We start from the raw sequence: 18,950 nt of genomic DNA, 5'->3' as shown, positions 1-18,950 counted from the left end.
ACTCCCGTAAACATCTCGTGCCATGCTTAACCCCACTTTAAAAAAAAATGCGCCGATGGACCTCAAAGCTCATATAATAATCTTTATTAATGCAGCTAGCGCTACAGAAAACCGCAGCTAGTCCTTAGTGTACATTTCTGTTCATACACTGTAATATACATGTATACACAAACGCATTCATATTAACTGCAAATATTAAAACTTTTAAGATGCCCTTTTAACGAGCCAATGTCGCCCCCCCCCCCCCCCCCCCCCCCAATATATCTCCTGAATCCGCTCATGTACGGCTCGAGGTTGCCGGTCTCTCCTTTCAAATTCACCGTTGAAGGACATTTTCACAGATAAAACAATAATAATAATATTAATAGTAATAAAAGTACTGTCTGCGCCGCCCCTGAGTATTGTCTGTCTGTCTGTCTCTGCCCCCCCCCCCCTCTCTCTCTGTCTATTTATCTCCGACTCTGTCTCTATCTCTCTCCGTCCCTCCCTCTCTCTGTCTGTCTGTCCTTCTGTCTGTCTCTCTCTCCCCTGTCTCTCTCTCTCTCTCTCTCTCTCTCTCTCTCTCTCTCTCTCCTCTTTATCTCCGCTCTGTCCTATCTCTCTCCGTCCCTCCCCTCTCTTCTCTCTGCTCTGTCTCTCTCTCTCTCTACATCTCTCAGCTTGTCTCTCCGTCCTCTCTCTCGCTCTCTCATCATCCTCGCTCTCGGTCTCCGGACTCTCTCTCCATCTCTCTCTCTATTTACGTCTCCGACATCTAGGTCATAGCTCTAGTCTATCTCTCCTCCTCTGTTCTTCTACTCTGCTCTTCTCAATCTCCGCTCTCCTCTCGATCCTTCCTGTCAATCTTCTCACTCGTCCCGTCCCGCCCGTTCCCGCCCCCCTCTCACCCCGCCCCTCTCTCCCTCTCTCTCGTCCTCATACTCCGTGATCATCGTCTTCTCTCGGTGTCTCCTCGATAGCATAGTTCGTATCGGCTCCGCTTACTCCCTCAAATGTCTTTCTCTCTGCCTCTCTGCAACCCTCTGGAGCCGGTGGAGTCCTTATGCTCTCATATCGTCTCTCTCTCTCTCAAATATTCAAGAGAATTGGCAAGTGACTTCATCGTCTCCCTCGTCTTCTTATTCAGATCATTTACAGATCAAATAACTTGTTTAAAATGTGCTACTTTTATCGCGGGGGTACTGAAAAATTCGGAGAGAGGGGCGAGGACCCCCCTTAGCAACCTCCGCCTCAGACTTGCAACTGTAGGCCTACATGTAAATATTTGTTATCAAAACGTGTCAAACAATGTTACATGATTGTCCCTTTAAAATAGTTCACAATGAAAACGTGAGGGCAATCATGGCCGTAACTAGAGAGGGGTTCAGTGAACAGTGTCGTTTTTCAGGCGTGATACGAAGGTTGTGTGTGTGTGTGTATGTAGGGGATGGGGGTTGCGTATCTCCCCTTCCCTGAACTCAGAAGCGTTCGAAATTAAGGCTAAGTACTGTGCAGTGAATTTTCTTCACCGTTCTGACACCGAGTAGGCCTACTGTTATTGTCATGTTATGTTGCCAGGTGTCACGAGTTATAATGGCAACAGCCGAGCATGACCTGATCAATGTTGTGACGTCACACCTAGATACACACAGTATAGTGCGCAACACCGAAAACGGCTCAACAAAAATGTTATAGTTTTTGGTTTGTTTTATTTTTGTTTTGTTTTGTTTTTTGGTGTTGTTTTTATAAATTGAATAATATAATGTGTGAAAGACACACAAAACTAACCTTTGTACAGAGGCGGATCCGGGATTTTGTAAAGGGTGGGGTGTGGTGGGACGGCACAAAATTCTAAAAAGGCAAATGGACAATTTTAACATTCATTCACTCATTCATTCATTCAATCATTCAATCATTTATTCATTTATTTATTTATTCATTCATTCATTCATTCATTCATTCATTCATTCATTCATTCATTCATTCATTCGTTTTAGGACAATTTAGTGTACAGTTGTTTATTGCGGATGATGAATAAAAAAAGAAGAAGACATCTATAGGTCACGGGACACCTGTGACCCTACTCTGGACCAGCCTTATCTATCTATCTATCTATCTATCTATCTATCTATCTATCTATCTATCTATCTATCTATCTATATATATATCAGGGCCGTAGCTAGGATTTTTTGTTTAGGGGGGCAACTGAGTAGTTAATAGTCTAAAACTCCTTTTCTTTAAATTTCTATAATGCTTTCCGACTGCCCCTGGCCCCCCCCCCCCCCCCTAGCTACGGCCCTATATATATATATATCATATATATATAACATAATATATATATATATATATTATATATATATATATATATATATCATATAAAAACCCCACCAACCCCCAAAAAACAAAAAACACAAACCCCAACCCAAAAAACCCTCCACACAAAAAACCCCCCAAAACAACAACAACAAACAAAACACAACCCCCCCCCCCCCCCCCCAAAAAAAAAAAAAAAAAAACCCAACAAACCCCAAAACCCCAACAAATTATAATAATTAATAATTTATGATGTTAACATTAAATGGTTGTTACGGGGATAGAAAACAATCTGAAACTGAAATAACATTAACTAGGGTTTAATTATTTTTCAAGGCTAGCTCTACAAAATATTTTATGTTACTTATAATTTTCCTAAACGCGGCATCAACATTTTACTTTTAATTACATTTTGAAAATTAGTCATATTTTTGCCATACTGCATTTAGAAGCAAACGTGTGTACCATTTGTCGTGTTGTTCAGTATAGTTATTTGTCACCAAACCGAAAGTAGAGCATTACTCATTTCTCGGAAAGCTTTGATCGAGGAAGTTACTTACTACTGTGAGTATTTTTCACATCAGACAAAAGCAGTGGTTATTACGTCTTAGTTTCGAGGTTATTAAAACGAACAATGTCAAACTTAGATAATATATTAAAGGAATATCTGAATTACTTTATTAGACACAATCAGTCGTTCTACATGTCCGCCATGTTGTATTCACGCAGGAAGTGTCCTAGTTTGAAGGGCGAATCTCATCAGTTGTAGATAAGGGACCGTTCAACACTTACGGCTGGTAGGTACTGGGTTCGCCGCACGGTATCGGCTTGCACCCAGAGCATAGGCGTCGGAAACGGGTGGTAACATACATACTACACACACACACACACACACACACACACACACACACACACGTATACATGTGTATATATATATATATATATATATATATATATATATATATATATATATATATCGGTGTCGAAAATGGCTGTCATTGTTACCGGATTACACCCATTACTATAGTGATATTTACCACCGTCAGTGAAAATTGTAGATGAAATATTGTAGGAAAGCCAAAAAAAAAAAAAAAAAAAAAGAGAGAAGAAATTAGTTTGTTTTGTTTAACGACACCACTAGAGCACATTAATTAACTAATCATCGGCTATTGGATGTCAAACATTCCGTAATTCTCACACATAGTCAGCTGGGGGCGGGACGTAGCCCAGTGGTAAAGCGTTCGCTTAATGCGCGGTCGGTCTAGGATCGATCCCCGTCGGTGGACCCATTGGACTATTTCTCGTTCCAACCAGTGCTCCACAACTGGTGTAACGAAGGCCGTGGTATGTACTATCCTGTCTGTGGGATGGTGTATATAAACGATCCCTTGCTGCTAATCGAAAAGAGTAGCCCATGAAGTGGCGACAGAGGGTTTCCTTTCTCAATATCTATGTAGTCCTTAACCATATGTTACCGGCCTCGGTGGCGTCGTGGTTAGGCCATCGGTCTACAAGCTGGTAGGTACTGGGTACGGATCCCAGTCGAGGCATGGAATTTTTAATCCAGATACCTACTCCAAACCCTGAATGAGTGCTCCGCAAGGCTCAATGCGTAGGTGTAAACCACATGCACCGACCAGTGATCCATAACTGGTTCAACAGAGGCCATGGTTTGTGCTCTCCTGCCTGTGGGAAGCGCAAATAAAAGATCCCTTGCTGCCTGTCGTAAAAGAGTAGCCTATGTGGCGACAGCGGGTTTCCTCTAAAAACATTGTCAGAATGACCATATGTTTGACGTCCAATAGCCGATAAGATAAAAAATCAATGTGCTCTAGTGGCGTCGTTAAATAAAACAAACTTTACTTTTAACGATATGTCCGACGCCATATAACCGTAAATAAAATGTGTGGAGTGCGTTGTTAAATAAAACATTTCCTTTCATTCTACATAGTCAGCAGAGGAAACCCACTACATTTTTTCTAATGCAGCAAGGGATCTTTTACATGCACGTTCCCACAGACAAGAAAGCACATACCACGGCCTTTGACCAGTTGTGGTGCACAGGTTGGAACGAGAAGGAAAGCGACAAATTCAAAATGCACATGTAAAAACAATGCGACACCTATTGCATTTATTGCCCTCCTGTCTGGCATCGCATTTTGTTTTTTTACTTGAAATTTCGAATTGTGGCAAATATTCATACACTAGTGGGTCTGAAATATAAAAGTTACAGTTCCCATTTAAAAAAAATAATTCCCTATTCAGTAAGATTATCAGGTTTTTTTAGGGTCATCCGCTAAATGACTTCACATTTAATAATGTCTCCCTTCCTCAAGTCACCTGTATCTTCCGACACCTATGCAGAGCGAGTTTTAACGACTCAGTGGGTAGGTGTGTAACCACTACAGCGATCTCTCTAATCACTTTCATTTCATTTTATTTTATTTCAACTAACCACTAACGCACTGTCCTGAACGGACAGCAACTGCTCAGAACAGCGTACTTGAATCTTACTTGGATACAAACACGAAAATAACTCCGCATACCCCCTCTAAAATTACGCAACACTGTTCAACACCTCCTCTATATAGCCTGTCGCACACCTGTCAATTCTCACGTTTTTATGGCGAGACACACGTATTTCTTTTTTGTTTGTTTGTTCAAAATCACGTTCTCTCATTTAAGATGTCAAATATCACGTCCTTAGAAAGATTTCTACACACAAAATACTTAGAGCTTAGAGTAAGGTAACAGTACATTCTGAACGTATTCGTCTAATTTTATATATAAAAAAAAATAACCAGAGGACAGTTTGAATGATGTTTTCGTTCCACTGAAATGAAGGAAGAAATGTTTTATTCAACGACGCACTCAACAAATTTCATTTACGGTTGTATGGCGTCCGACTTATGGTTGAGGACCACACAGATATTGAGAGAGGAAACCCGCCGTCGCCACTCCATGGGCTACTCTTTTCGATTAGCAGCAAGGGATCTTTTATATGCACTATCCCACAGACAGGATAGTACATACCACGGCCTTTGTTAACACAGTGGTGGATCACTGACTGGAACGACAAATAGCCCAATGGGCCCACCGACGGGAATCGATTCTAGATCGATCGCTCATCAGCCGAGCGTTGTAGCACTGAGCTACGTCTCGCCCCCCCCCCCCCCCCCCACACACACACACTGAAATGAATGCTCATGGTTACCCAACGTGTGTCAACACATCGAATACATGTTGATCAAGGAAATAAATATATTATAAATGTCATTTGTGAAACCTATTGCTACGAGAGGCCTCAAAATATGTAGATTTTTTGTGCTGTTTATTAAATCTAATGAACAGTTAAAATAATCATATTCGATGGAGGGGGCTGTCTTTCGCCCCCATGATACCCCCTACCCTCAGTATGTAAGCTACAATTTCCTGTGGAGTTGTACGGTTTTACGTGGAGCTGTGTACGGTTTTATATGGAGTTGTGTACGGTTTTACGTGGAGTTGTGTACGGTTTCCTGTGGAGGTGCACGGTTTCCTGTGGAGTTGTAGTGTTGCCTGTGGAGTTTTAGAGTTTCCTATGGAGTTGTAGGATTTCCTGTGGAGGTGTAGGATTTCCTGTGGGTATGAACGCTTTCCTGTGAATGTGTACGGTTTCCTGTAGAATTGTACGGTTTCATGTGGAGTTGTACTGTTTCCTGTGGAGTTAGTTTCACGTGGAGTTGTGCGGTTTCATATGGAGTTGTACAGTTTCATGTGGAGTTGTACTGTTTCCTGTAGAATTGTACGGTTTCATGTGGAATTGTAGTGTTGCCTGTGGAGTTTTAGAGTTTCCTGTGGAGTTGTAGGATTTCCTGTGGAGGTGTACGGTTTCATGTGGAGTTGTACTGTTTCCCGTGGAGTTAGTTTCACGTGGAATTGTGCGGTTTCATGTGGAGTTGTACTGTTTCCTGTGGAGTTGTACTGTTTCCTGTAGAATTGTACGGTTTCATGTGGAATTGTAGTGTTGCCTGTGGAGTTTTAGAGTTTCCTGTGGAGTTGTAGGATTTCCTGTGGAGGTGTACGGTTTCATGTGGAGTTGTACTGTTTCCTGTGGAGTTAGTTTCACGTGGAATTGTGCGGTTTCATTTGGAGTTGTACTGTTTCCTGTGGAGTTAGTTTCCTGTGGAGTTGTACTGTTTCCTGTAGAATTGTACGGTTTCATGTGGAATTGTAGTGTTGCCTGTGGAGTTTTAGAGTTTCCTGTGGAGTTGTAGGATTTCCTGTGGAGGTGTACGGTTTCATGTGGAGTTGTACTGTTTCCTGTGGAGTTAGTTTCACGTGGAATTGTGCGGTTTCATGTGGAGTTGTACGGGTTCATGTGTAGTCGTACAGTTTCATGTGGAGTTGTACTGTTTCCCGTGGAGTTAGTTTCACGTGGAATTGTGCGGTTTCATGTGGAGTTGTACGGGTTCATGTGTAGTCGTACAGTTTCATGTGGTCGATTACTTGTCTGGTGAGGATTTAAGTCCGGTTCCTATGATCATATAATAATCAAACTCTTCACAGTTGGTTAACGTACATTTACGCTGATCAAGTTTCTCGAATATTTTAATCTTACGAGAGAACTGTCGACAAAAAAACAAAACAAAAAAACATTGATTTATTAATCATCGGCTACTGGATGTCAAACATTTGGTACTTTTGATATATAGTCTTAGAGATGAAACCTGTTACATTCCCCCTTATCTTGTCATGTTATAGGGTTTTACGTGCACATTCAGAACAAGCTGTTGTAGCGCACGCCTTTCCTGGGAGCAGGTGGCGGCCTCAGCCGGGTCCTCCGCCCAGGACAGGATTTTTTCATTAATAGCAAGGGATCTTTTATATGCACCATCCCACAGATAGGATAACACATATGTACCAGTCATGGTACTTTGACTGAATTAAGAAGTAGCCCAAAGAGTCCACCGACGGTGATCGATCATAGGCGTTAGGCGGGCGGTTTTCCACTCAGCTACGTCCAGCACCCTGTCGACAAAGTCACGAAGAACACAATTCGCATCATTTGGGCCATATTCTTTATATGTAATGTTTTATATTACGTTTACAATACAGTGTTAAGTTTGGTTTGTTTAATGACACCACTGGAGCACATTGATTAATTAATCATTGGCTACTGGATGTCAAACCTACATTTTTCGTAATGCAGCAAGGGATCTTTTAAATACATCATCCCACAGAAAGGATAGCACATACCACGGCCTTTGATATGCCAGTCGTGGTGCACTGGCTGAAACGAGAAATAGCCCAATGGGCCCACCGACGGGGATCGATCCTAAACCGATCGCGCATCAAGCGAGCGCTTTACTACTGGTCTATGTCCCGTCCAGAGTGTTAAGATGCTAGTGTGAAAATGTTCCCAAAGTTTAGCTGTTATAGTGATTTCAAAGTGCAAGGTGTACTGTTTCATGTACTTGAACATAGCGAAGTGTATAATTTCATGTACCATGGTTTAGTTTCATGTTATAACTATGAAGAAACAATGCATTCAGACACAAAGAGTGGACTTTTAAAACACTTAAATTGATCATACATAACTGTAATTCAGCGAAGTACGCCCATGTCGCCGCATTGACAGATTGGAAAAAAAAAAAAATAGTGTTTTAATTTTGTGCATGAAGTCCTTCTCCAATTAACAAAGAACTTGACCTAGTGTCCGTCTACATCGATCAGAATCTATGTCGGTGGTACTAGTAGGATACTCTGATCCAAACCGTTCTAGAAAGCAATAGTGAAAAAACCCTGGCTGAACGGTTTTGATGCTATACATTAGAAACAATGGCCTCTTCGAGATCCAGTCAAAATTGTTTGAACCATTTTAATAATTACAAATGCTGATCAATAAATCATTATAATTGTCATTAGCAGAACAGTAATGAAGTTATTTCATATGTGTCATAAAGTGCGGAGTAAAAATGCAGTTGATCAGTCGTCTATCGCCACCCATACACATCCAGGTACGGTGGCCTGTAAATAGCCTCGTCTGATTTGTTTTGAATTTTTATCTTTCCGAATCGCATTATGAAAGGCCAAATGTGATTGGTCGATATTGTAATTACAATTAACCTGATAAAATGACTTCTGGACATAAGAGACATGGAAATGCTTTCGGATCAAGTGATTGTTAACGAGTTATCTTGATTTCAATCAGATTGCTGTAACTGAACGTGAACGATATACTTTCAAAAATATCAGGATTAATAAATGTCCTCTTTGCATTTCAGGTATTAGTAATGCCAAAAATACAGAAGTTACCCAAATATTTGTGAAAGCACGATGTCGCGTAGGTTTGATGGAAAACACCACAGGAAAATCACTGGACTCTCTGGCAGTAGTAATGTCAGAGAGAAAAACGAAGAGTCTTCAAAGAACAACCGAGGATATGCAGATAAGAAACCCGATTTGAAGTCTCTCATGGATGACTGGCTGTCCACTGACAAACAAGACGTAACTACCAAAGCTGTAAGGAAAGAAACGGTGGTTGTAGACGAACACAAGACGCCAGGTTCTGCTGTTGGCTGCGATGAAGATTTCCCTAGTTTAAGTGATGTGTCTAAGAAAGGCGCACACCTAAGAGTGGACAGAGATCAAACATTTGTAAAAGAGGAACACAAATCACAAAAGACTGAGTATCTCGCGTGGGGTGTGGTAAATAGACATCAGAAACTCCATACAGGCTCCACGGAACCAAATATACTGGGCACATCTAGGAGACAGCAGAGTCCGCCAGTTGATGATGCCATTATAAATGAAGATTTTCCTTCTCTGTCACAATCAGCCACACATAAAGTACATTCAAAAGATGACAGGCTTAAATTTGCGCTATGCAATGAGACGTCAAATTGTAACCAAACAATGCAACCAGATGACAGAAAATGTCAATGTACAATCCACAAAACTGCAAAACACAGTGGTAGAAATAAATATACATCAACCAATACACGATGGAATGCAAAGACACCTTCAAAAGGAAGTCTCCTGTCAGATTATATAAACTTAAAACCAAAGACACCAAAAACACCTCAAACTGCAGAAAATGCGGTCTGTCGAAGCTTCAACCAAAGGGGCACCATTACCAACAAAGCAGTCCCTCAAAAGGATGTAAAAGAAGACAGACAAAAGTTGATAGGTCCTCCAAAAATTGAAAGTGAGCTTCTAACCATTGGGAAGGTACAAGAACTGAAAGGCAGTGATGCAGGTTTGATCTTGTTCACACTGACTCAAGAAAACAGTGGCTTTGATTTGATATTAAACAAGTCGACACTTCCAACTACCGATGTTTGTTTGATCATGGAATTAGTGGCAAAGGCCTGCAGTGACCGTGCTCAACCACAGTGCTTGTTTCGACTGCTGCTAGACTTGGAGAAATCACCGTTTTGCAGTGTCACCTTGCCCCAAGCGTTGGCAGTGATGACTTCAGAAGTAGAAAAAAACACATATGAAATCCTTAAGACATTTGTTGAAAACATTCTTGGTTTTCTCATAGAGTTGGCATCACGCATGCCACATGCTATCATATTAATATCTGGGCTTCACACTTTTGTTGACACTTCACTGAAATCCCTGACTAAATGTGAAGTTGATTTACCAGCAAGTATTGAGATGAAAATGCAACAGCTGGCAGAAATGAAGAGGTTCATTTTGAAGAAAATGGAAACGGACAGATTAAAAGCAAACAGAGTGATCAAGTCGGATACATCTCCAAACGACTTTCGTGCAGTTTGCATCATGCCCACCTATGATGATGTGTACCCCACAAAGCTGCCATTTCTTCGTAAAATCAAGACAACGGGTGGATACAGCGATCTGAATGAGTATCTTGACATCCAGTTCAGGCTGCTGCGTGAAGATTTCATCCAGCCACTACGACAAGGCGTCAGAGAATACTTAATTGCCATTCAAAACCCTAGACAGCACGTGTCTGTCCGCACATACCACAAGGTTCGGGTGCTTATGTCAGGATTCAATAACGATAAGTTCGTACACACTGTCACGTTTGATACGAGCAAACTGAGACATATTCAGTGGGAACATACCAAACGACTTATATATGGTACACTTGTGTGTTTGTCTAATGACAACTTTAAAACATTTTCCATCGCTACAGTTGAATCTGGACCAAAGCAACAAAAGGACAATGAATCTAAAGTTACTCTGGACCTTTTCATAGAACATGTTATCGGAGAGAGGGAAATAGATCTCAGCATTCCCATGGTAATGGTTGAAACCACTGCATACTTTGAAGCTTATCGATATGTCCTCGCCAGTCTTCAGAATATCAGAGAAGGCCAGCTTCCATTTGAGGAATATATTGTACACTGCAAAACTGATGTCAAGCCACCGTCATATCTTCAAGGTCAACCGAAAATTAAATATAATTTTGTTCCAGTTTCAGATAATTCCTATAAAGTTGTTGAAACCAAACGGAATGACGGTTATAACAGAGAGAACGTTTTGTTTGAAAATTCCGATGACAGTGACAATTTGAATTCTGATAATGACCCTGATTCAGAAAAGGAAGACGTGGTTGTACCCGAGACACCCAGTGATGAGAAATCCAATGATGCTTATGAATGTGTTGACAATGATACGTCAATTCTGCAGCTAGACAGCTGGCCACAGCCAGATGATCTCCATCTAGATGTGGCTCAGTTCAAGGCATTTCAGCAAGCTCTTACCAAGGAGTTTGTCATCATGCAGGGTCCTCCAGGAACTGGCAAAACATATGTTGGACTAAAGATTGTGAAAATGTTATTGAGCAATGCTAAAGTCTGGCAAAAAGATGACCCAAGACCAATGCTTGTACTCTGCTACACAAATCATGCACTGGATCAGTTTCTAGAAGGGATTTTATCGTTTTACAGAGGGACATTGGTACGGGTTGGTGGAAGATGTAGCAATGAAAAAGTACAGCCATATGGAATCAAGGAACTGCGAAGAACGTCAAGGGTTCCAAGACACTTTGACAACTTGGGACAGATATATGTGATGTGTCAGAATTCCCTTCTCCGAACTCAAAAGCATATCAAAATGCTGAACGACGGAATTGTCAAGAGTTTTTATTTAGTGCCACTTGTGAAGAAGTCTCACTACGATCAGCTTACTCTGACACAGTCTGCTAATGATGGTCTGTTGAATTGGCTTGATCTGCAGTTGTTTGCACTTCCTAATGTTAACAAGAAAGGGAAAGGAAGACATGTGGGCAAGATGGTGGATTGCAATGCATTAGAAGAAAGGCAGAACACTGACATCACTGAACCTGACACTGTCATGGATGAAGGGGAGGCAGCCATAGCAGAGGCTGAAAGGAAAATAGACGTTGATGAAAATTTTGAAAAGTTGTTTAAAACGCTACAGATGAGAGGAACTGATATACTGTCACTTAATTTGAAAAAGATTCTCAAGAACTCTTCACGCAAACAGTCTGATGATTTTCTTCAAAAGATAAAATCTGAATCTAGAATGACAAAGGATGAAGAAATGGCAGTTCATGACATATGGTCCATACCGAATAGTGAACGTTGGCGATTGTATAGATTGTGGGTGCACCAGCTAAAGGAACATCTTGAAAATGAAATGGTTAAACTTCAGAAGGAATGTATTGATGCTAGAGAAGAATACAGACTTGCCAAACTGCAGACTGACAAGGCCATCATGAGAACACGTTCAGTGATTGGCATGACCACAAGTGGCGCTGCACGTTACCAAAAGGTTTTATCAGAAATAAAACCAAGAATTATCGTCATAGAAGAAGCAGCAGAAGTTCTGGAAGGTCACGTGATAGCATCACTGAGCTCAGAGTGTCAGCATCTGATACTGATTGGTGACCATCAGCAGCTGCGACCAAGCACCAACGTCTACACACTTGCCAAGCAGTACAACTTGGAGTTATCATTATTTGAGAGAATGGTGAAGAATGGTCTGCAGTGTATTTGTCTTGAAAAGCAACACAGAATGCGTCCTTCTATTTCAAGAATCATGAAACACATCTATCCTGATCTTAGAGATGATGCATCAGTTCTGGATTACCCTAACATCCTGGGTGTTTGTAGCAATGTATTCTTTATCAGCCATTCGGTAACTGAACAGAAAAACAATGAATTGATAAGTCACTTGAACATATTTGAGGCGAAGTACGTCATTGCTCTGTGTCTTTACCTGATCAAACAAGGATATTCACCAAGCAAGATAACAATTCTAACAACATATTCTGCTCAAGTGGCATATTTGAAACAGAACATGCCAAAAGAAACATTTCATGGTGTGAGGGTTACAGCTGTTGACAATTACCAAGGTGAGGAAAATGATATTATTTTATTGTCTTTGGTGCGCAGCAACTTGGAAGGTAATGTTGGATTTCTGAAGATTGACAACAGAGTGTGTGTAGCACTTTCACGTGCCAAACAGGGGCTTTATGTGATTGGCAATTTTGAACTTTTGAGTAAACAAAGTGACTTGTGGAAAAACATTATTGATGACTTGAAACCAAGGGAACAAGTTGGACATGCGCTTCGACTTTATTGCCAGAATCACCAAAACGATTCAGGAATAAAAGCATCTAAGCCAGAAGACTTCTTACTGGCGCCTGAAGGTGGCTGCATGAAAGACTGCCTGTTTCAGCTGAAATGTGGGCACGTGTGTGCGAGTCGATGCCACCCTGTAGACCCACATCACCTGCAGTACAAGTGCATGATACCGTGCGAAAAAGTGATTCCCGCCTGTCAGCACACTCAGACTGTACCATGCAGCACAGATGCGGAAGATGTCCAGTGTGTGCAACCTGTTTTACACAAAGGCAAATGTGGTCATGACACCGAAGTACCTTGCTTCACCCAAGGATCAGCTCCATGTCTTGCGGAATGCAACACCATCTTGAAGTGTGGTCACACGTGCAGAAGTCGATGCTATGAATGTGTTCAGGGCCGACTACATGTTCCTTGTACTGAAAGGTGTAATAAGATTCTGATCTGTGGACACGAATGTCGGAGTAGATGTTCAATATGCCTTCCTTGTCAGTTGCCATGTGACAGATGTCCACATAGAACTTGTCATAATGGATGCAGCGACCCCTGTATGCCATGCAACGAACCATGTCCCTGGATATGCAAGGATAAAAAATGCACTAATAGGTGCAGTGATGTATGTAACCGAGAAGCTTGTAACAAAAAATGTCCACGAATTTTGAAATGTGGTCACAGATGCATTGGTTTGTGTGGTGAAAAATGTCCTGCTTTGTGTAAAAAATGTAACAAAGATGAAATCAGAACATGGTTTATGGAGAAGGGAAATAACTCTGATGTACTATTTGTGGAGCTCGATGACTGTGGACATATTGTGGAGGTGGAGACTCTTGACAAGATTATGGAAGATAGAGAACCTTCTAACAAAATTCAGCTGAAACAGTGTCCTTGGTGCAAAACCCGTATCAGGCACAGTCTTCGATATGGAGAGTCAGTCAAAAAGACTATACAAGATATAAATGAAGTGAAAATAATCATGATGGAAGAACAACACAGCTGGAAACAGAAAGAATACAGGCCAGAAAACGAGGATGTTGTCTCTGAGAGTAACCAAGAAGAGAATGACTCGATAGATGAGCAGGACGATCTATCTAGAAGTTACGAGGAGGACAGTGATGGGTTAGAAAAGGAGGATGCTCTATCTGGAAATATTCAGGAAGGCAATAGTGGATCACAGAGACTTGATACACTATTTGGAAGTAAGCAAAGAGGTTATGGACGACACAATACTCTACGTGGAAGAGACAAAACACACACTGTGGTTTCAGACTGGATAGGTACTGCGTCTAGATGCAATGAAGAAACAACGTTGTACAATAATGCTGTTCAGACTATAGAAGGGGTTATTTCTGTTAGAAACCAAATCAGATTTTTAAATGCTGTCTATCAGATATCACAGGCAGGAGGATTTTATGGGTTTGATGCTCAACACAAGCAGTTCACCAGTGAATGTGACATCTTTAAGGAATGGATAATAAATAAAAGGAAGGTTTTTACTGAGCAGGAGGCATCTGATGCCAACAACGAACTGCAAAGGTTAAGACTCTTTATTGAAGTAAACGACGTAGAGAAAGATTACAGGATGAGAAAACTTTCTGCTGAAGAAAGAGAGGACCTTGAACTGGTGAAGCTGTACTTGTCAGATGGAAACCCGTACACGCCAGAACGTCAGCAGAAGGTGAAAGCTATCATGTCGGGAATAATGACCAAACTTGGTCTGAGAAGACACGGTGAAGAGATTGTGGTAGACATGCCCACGACGTTCACTGACGGCCACTGGATCAAGTGCACGGAAGGTGAGTGTATCGAGGCTGACAACAGGACTGGCTATGTCAAATGGTTTTCAGAAAAAACAGTTTAACGTTCACGAAATTTATAAACTTTTATTTTTTTCAAATTGTATGGCTTTGCGTCACTCCTAGTTGAAAATAAGAAAAAGAAAAATAACCGTGGACTATTGTCGTTTTCGTAAAAAGTAATCATAGCCAATTCTGGATGTCGATATATTCTGCAAGAAAAAGGTCAAATATTAAGTTTCCCAAACATGTCTTTAGACGGAGTTGAGAGTGGCTTGTGCCAACCTATAGAATGTATTATAAAATATTTAAAAATACACAGAAAGCAGTCATGGCAACTTCAATTAAGTATGTATTAAACCGTCGGAAGAGTAAGATTGTGGAGGCCAGTTTTGACATCACTTCTGAAATGTGACTGTATTACTGTATTGATCTGTATAGTTTGAATTAAGTGTTGTGTGGCTATTTTATATGTTGTACTTCTACCATACAAGTAAGTTAAAGGCCAATTCACATTAGGCGACGAGGTACCCTGCTCTCAAGATTACCCCTAATCGTCCGTTATCAGCCCCAAATTGTCAGGTCATCTGTCGCTATTCATGGGACACACACATACACGCACACACGCACGCACACACGCACACATGCACACCGTACTTGCACTAAGTCTTGTTTACTCATCTTGTGCAAGGAGTCCCACACTGCGCTATTATGTTGCAAATCATCAGATTAATTGTCAAGGAAAAAATCACAAGTTTAATACTGACGACTGGCCTTAAATGTGTGAATTGACCTTAACGGTCATATTTTTATTTATGCACTATTTACTTCCATGTGTAATAAATCCTTTCAGGATACACATTTATTAAGTACTGTTTGACATAAAAGGGCAAATCATTTTGGTAAATAATAAATAATGAAGGGACAAGGATTGATACGTCTCCAACTCAAATATTCATGTATAACGTTTATGTATATTTTGCAGGTCATATATTTTATGGAGGCAATGCTGGTGGTGATGTCGCATGCTCTCAGTGTTCTGTCAAATTAGAAGAACCAGATGTTACCATACAGGAGAAGATTTATATAGGACATAAAACGGAGGGAGGTAGTATACAGGAGGTTGACATCGTACAGAAACCTGAGCGTGATGGCATACAGCAGATAGAGGATGATGTTACACTGACTGAGATTGATACTACCAAACCAAATTAAGGATAATGAACACCGACCCAGACCTGAATATGGCATTGGCAGGTATTTCTGCTTATATTATTCCGATATATGATTTGGAAGACTGGGGGATTTTAATTTTTTGCTCACTTGGTCTGAAAGGCCATGCAAGCTTATGCCATGATGCGACGCCCGTCTATCTGTTCATCCATCCATCTTGTGTTCATTGACGTTTTACATGTTTGACTTTCACCAGGCAGATTATAACAACACTTGGCCCAAATGATACTATCATGGCCCTGTACAGGTTTTGCTATTTTTAGTGCTGATTTGTAATATAAGATGGCTGCCTTAGGCTGTGATTGGCTAAGACATTTTTGACTTCTTCTCAAGTTGCTTCCGGCAGATTTGTCACAAAACTTGGTCCAAACGATTCTTGGATTGCTCCGACCAAGTGTTGTTACGTTTCAGGCCAATTCGAAATCCAAAATTGTTGCCCTGGCCACTCTCTGGCAGATACATTTTCGACTTCTTCTCAAATTCCACTAGTCAGTTCAACAAAACTTGGTTCAATGATCCTCTAATAAACATGACTACGATCATGACCATTACAAATATAATATATTGTTTTATTTATTCAAGGCATGTGTTGTGATAAAAGTGAATCACTTATTGGCTCGGATTATAATAAATACGAAATTATGCAGGGGTTAGGGGTGGGCGGTCTAGACTGATGAGCGAATTCAAGGGGCCCCGCAGTAATGTGTACATTTATTTTTCCCTCCGAGGGGATTGCAAAATATATATCCTGGGAAAGGGATCAGCTGTTATTTGTGCTACAGGCCCCCGCGGATCTTTCAACCGGCTCTGGAGAGCGAGAGAGAGAGAGAGAGAGAGAGAGAGAGAGAGAGAGAGAGAGAGAGAGAGAGAGAGAGAGACAGAGAGACAGACAGAGAGACAGACAGAGAGAACGAGAAAGTCTCTGTGTGTATGTGTCTGTTTGCGTTCGAGCGCGTGTGCGCGTACTTGCAGGAGTATGTAAGTAACAATTTAGTTTAGTTTAGTTTATTTTGTTTTGTTATTATTATTTCTTTTTTTTTACAGACAATTTGAAAAGTTATATTGGATGACAGAAAAATACATGGATGAGACATCTGTTTTGTGTAGTTCTGAAGAGATCCCCCCTAATGCCGATTTGTAATGTGACAGAGTATAGATATTTGAAGAATTTCATGTCTTTATCAATATCAAAATGTTTTAGATTTAATATTGAGGTTATTTCAAAATATAAAACGTGTATTTTAAAGTGAATTATGGCAAGTGAGGGTATGATTACATAACAGTTTCATGTTGGCACTTTTGCATATATTTACAAATTATATGTTCTTTTTTTTTTTTCTTTTTTTTTACAGAAATCTACGTTAGCACTGTTTTAGAAATTATCACCATAATTGTCGTACATTCCCATCAGTCAAATAACAAAATTAATTTATTTACAAGCTAAGTTTTTTTTCTTCATATGTTATCTTCAGTGTATTAATAACGTTGATGGAAATTTCCATTCATTAGGAAACATTTGACCGGTGTTGCCATCATTACCATCCAACACCGTGTGAGCGTTTCTATAGTCCTTCACACAGAGAACGCCTTTTTTAAATTTTGGAATTTAGCCTGTTGTAAATTATTTATTTCTCAGCTGATTGTTTTGTAAATTGCACACAAAAACTGTTTGTTTTTTTCCAAAACACTTTTACTTTTCTTCTTGCTCAAACCAAACTGAAATTATTTACAAAAACATTTTTGTAGGATGATGGGACGGACTATATAATAGCTATTTTTTATATGTCGTAACTCAAACACTCTATAATGAACTCTTAACATCAGCTATCTGAACTGATATTGTGTTCACAGAAGCTGGATGTCTCTGTATGGTTTTAAACTGATTATTCTTTTCCGATTACTGGATCCATATATGACAGTCCTATATGTTTTAAATGGAAATGTCTGTACACTGTTTATATATAATGTAGCAGTTGTTCTGAATACTATAATAGCTTACTTTGTAATGTGGATAATATGTGACGAGGTTTAAATTTAGCATTTACAAATATATAATGAATTCATGGCACCTAGCATCTTTGTATTCTTGGTGGAGGGGGCATGCGGAAGGTGAAAATATTAAATTTTATTTATCAGAAACTTCATTAACATAATGTTTCGGTTACAACGCCGGTTGTGTCTTTGTGTCGCTTTCCTATTGTATAGCTTCACTTTTGATGGTAGCAGTAATGATGACGTAACATTCATTGATTCATCTTCATTGTCTTGGCTTAGAAATGGAAGCGTTTTAATTAGTTAATTAATTAATTTTTAATATTAAACAAGAATAGTTCCCACTTTCAAATTTTTTCTCATAATGTATGAATTGTTAGTAGTACATCTTTGTATTGTTAAACAAACACCCCCCAAAACACACACACACACACACACACACACACACACACACACACACACACACACACACACACACACACACACACACACGACAACGACAAACAAAACCCCAAACAAACAGGGTCGTGGAAGCTGAACTAAAAATCACTTTAGAACTAAAAAGGGAACATTATAAGTATTTTCGAACCCTCACCCCACTCGCCAAGTGTCACCCTGGATTTAGTAGTTCCAGTGATTTAATGGTGCAGCTTCTTCCCGCGTAATCAGCGTTTACCACATTATTAAAGGGGTGCAGCTTCTGCATTCTTTAGATTATACGTACATTCGACGTGTTTTTTGGTCATCCGTGCATATTTTTTAAAATGTGCTGAAACTAACAGTTGTTTTAGTCTATTTTTAGTATTCACCATTTCAAAGTCACAGATCAATTGGTTTGACATCCAATCGATGTATTTTTCGTGCACGGTTATGTTTATTTTGAATTATTAAATATCAACGATTAGAACTATTATTATTATTATATTATATTTATTATTATTTTATTATTATGATATATTTTATGATAATTATCAACTATGAGTTCTGTAAATAAAATGTAATCAATTTCATAGTGATTGTCTTGAGTTATTTTGGTGAATGTTTATTCACAGTTTGGAGTGTGTCTATATTTGGT

General features: G+C 40.0%; 1 protein-coding gene across 1 annotated transcript; it reads left to right on the top strand.

The window, feature by feature from the left end:
* The first annotated feature begins 2,797 nt into the window (after positions 1–2,797).
* On the top strand, positions 2,798–18,444 carry LOC121377605 (NFX1-type zinc finger-containing protein 1-like). Its single transcript, XM_041505666.1, has 4 exons — positions 2,798–2,856; positions 8,559–14,650; positions 15,636–15,907; positions 16,928–18,444. The coding sequence occupies exons 2-3, from the start codon at positions 8,611–8,613 to the stop codon at positions 15,863–15,865; spliced, it is 6,270 nt and encodes a 2,089-aa protein (XP_041361600.1). The 5' UTR covers positions 2,798–2,856; positions 8,559–8,610; the 3' UTR covers positions 15,866–15,907; positions 16,928–18,444.
* Positions 18,445–18,950: the final 506 nt, after the last annotated feature.

Source organism: Gigantopelta aegis, chromosome 7, assembly GCF_016097555.1.
Source record: "Gigantopelta aegis isolate Gae_Host chromosome 7, Gae_host_genome, whole genome shotgun sequence".
NCBI lineage: Eukaryota > Metazoa > Mollusca > Gastropoda > Neomphalida > Peltospiridae > Gigantopelta > Gigantopelta aegis.
This window is presented reverse-complemented; position numbering and strand designations above follow the sequence as displayed.

Coding starts and splice junctions, on each gene's coding strand:
- LOC121377605 (XM_041505666.1), top strand. CDS start 8,611: ATGTCGCGTAGGTTTGATGGAAAACACCACAGGAAAATCACTGGACTC. Junction 14,651..15,635: donor CTGGATCAAGTGCACGGAAG/GTGAGTGTATCG, acceptor TATATTTTGCAG/GTCATATATTTTATGGAGGC.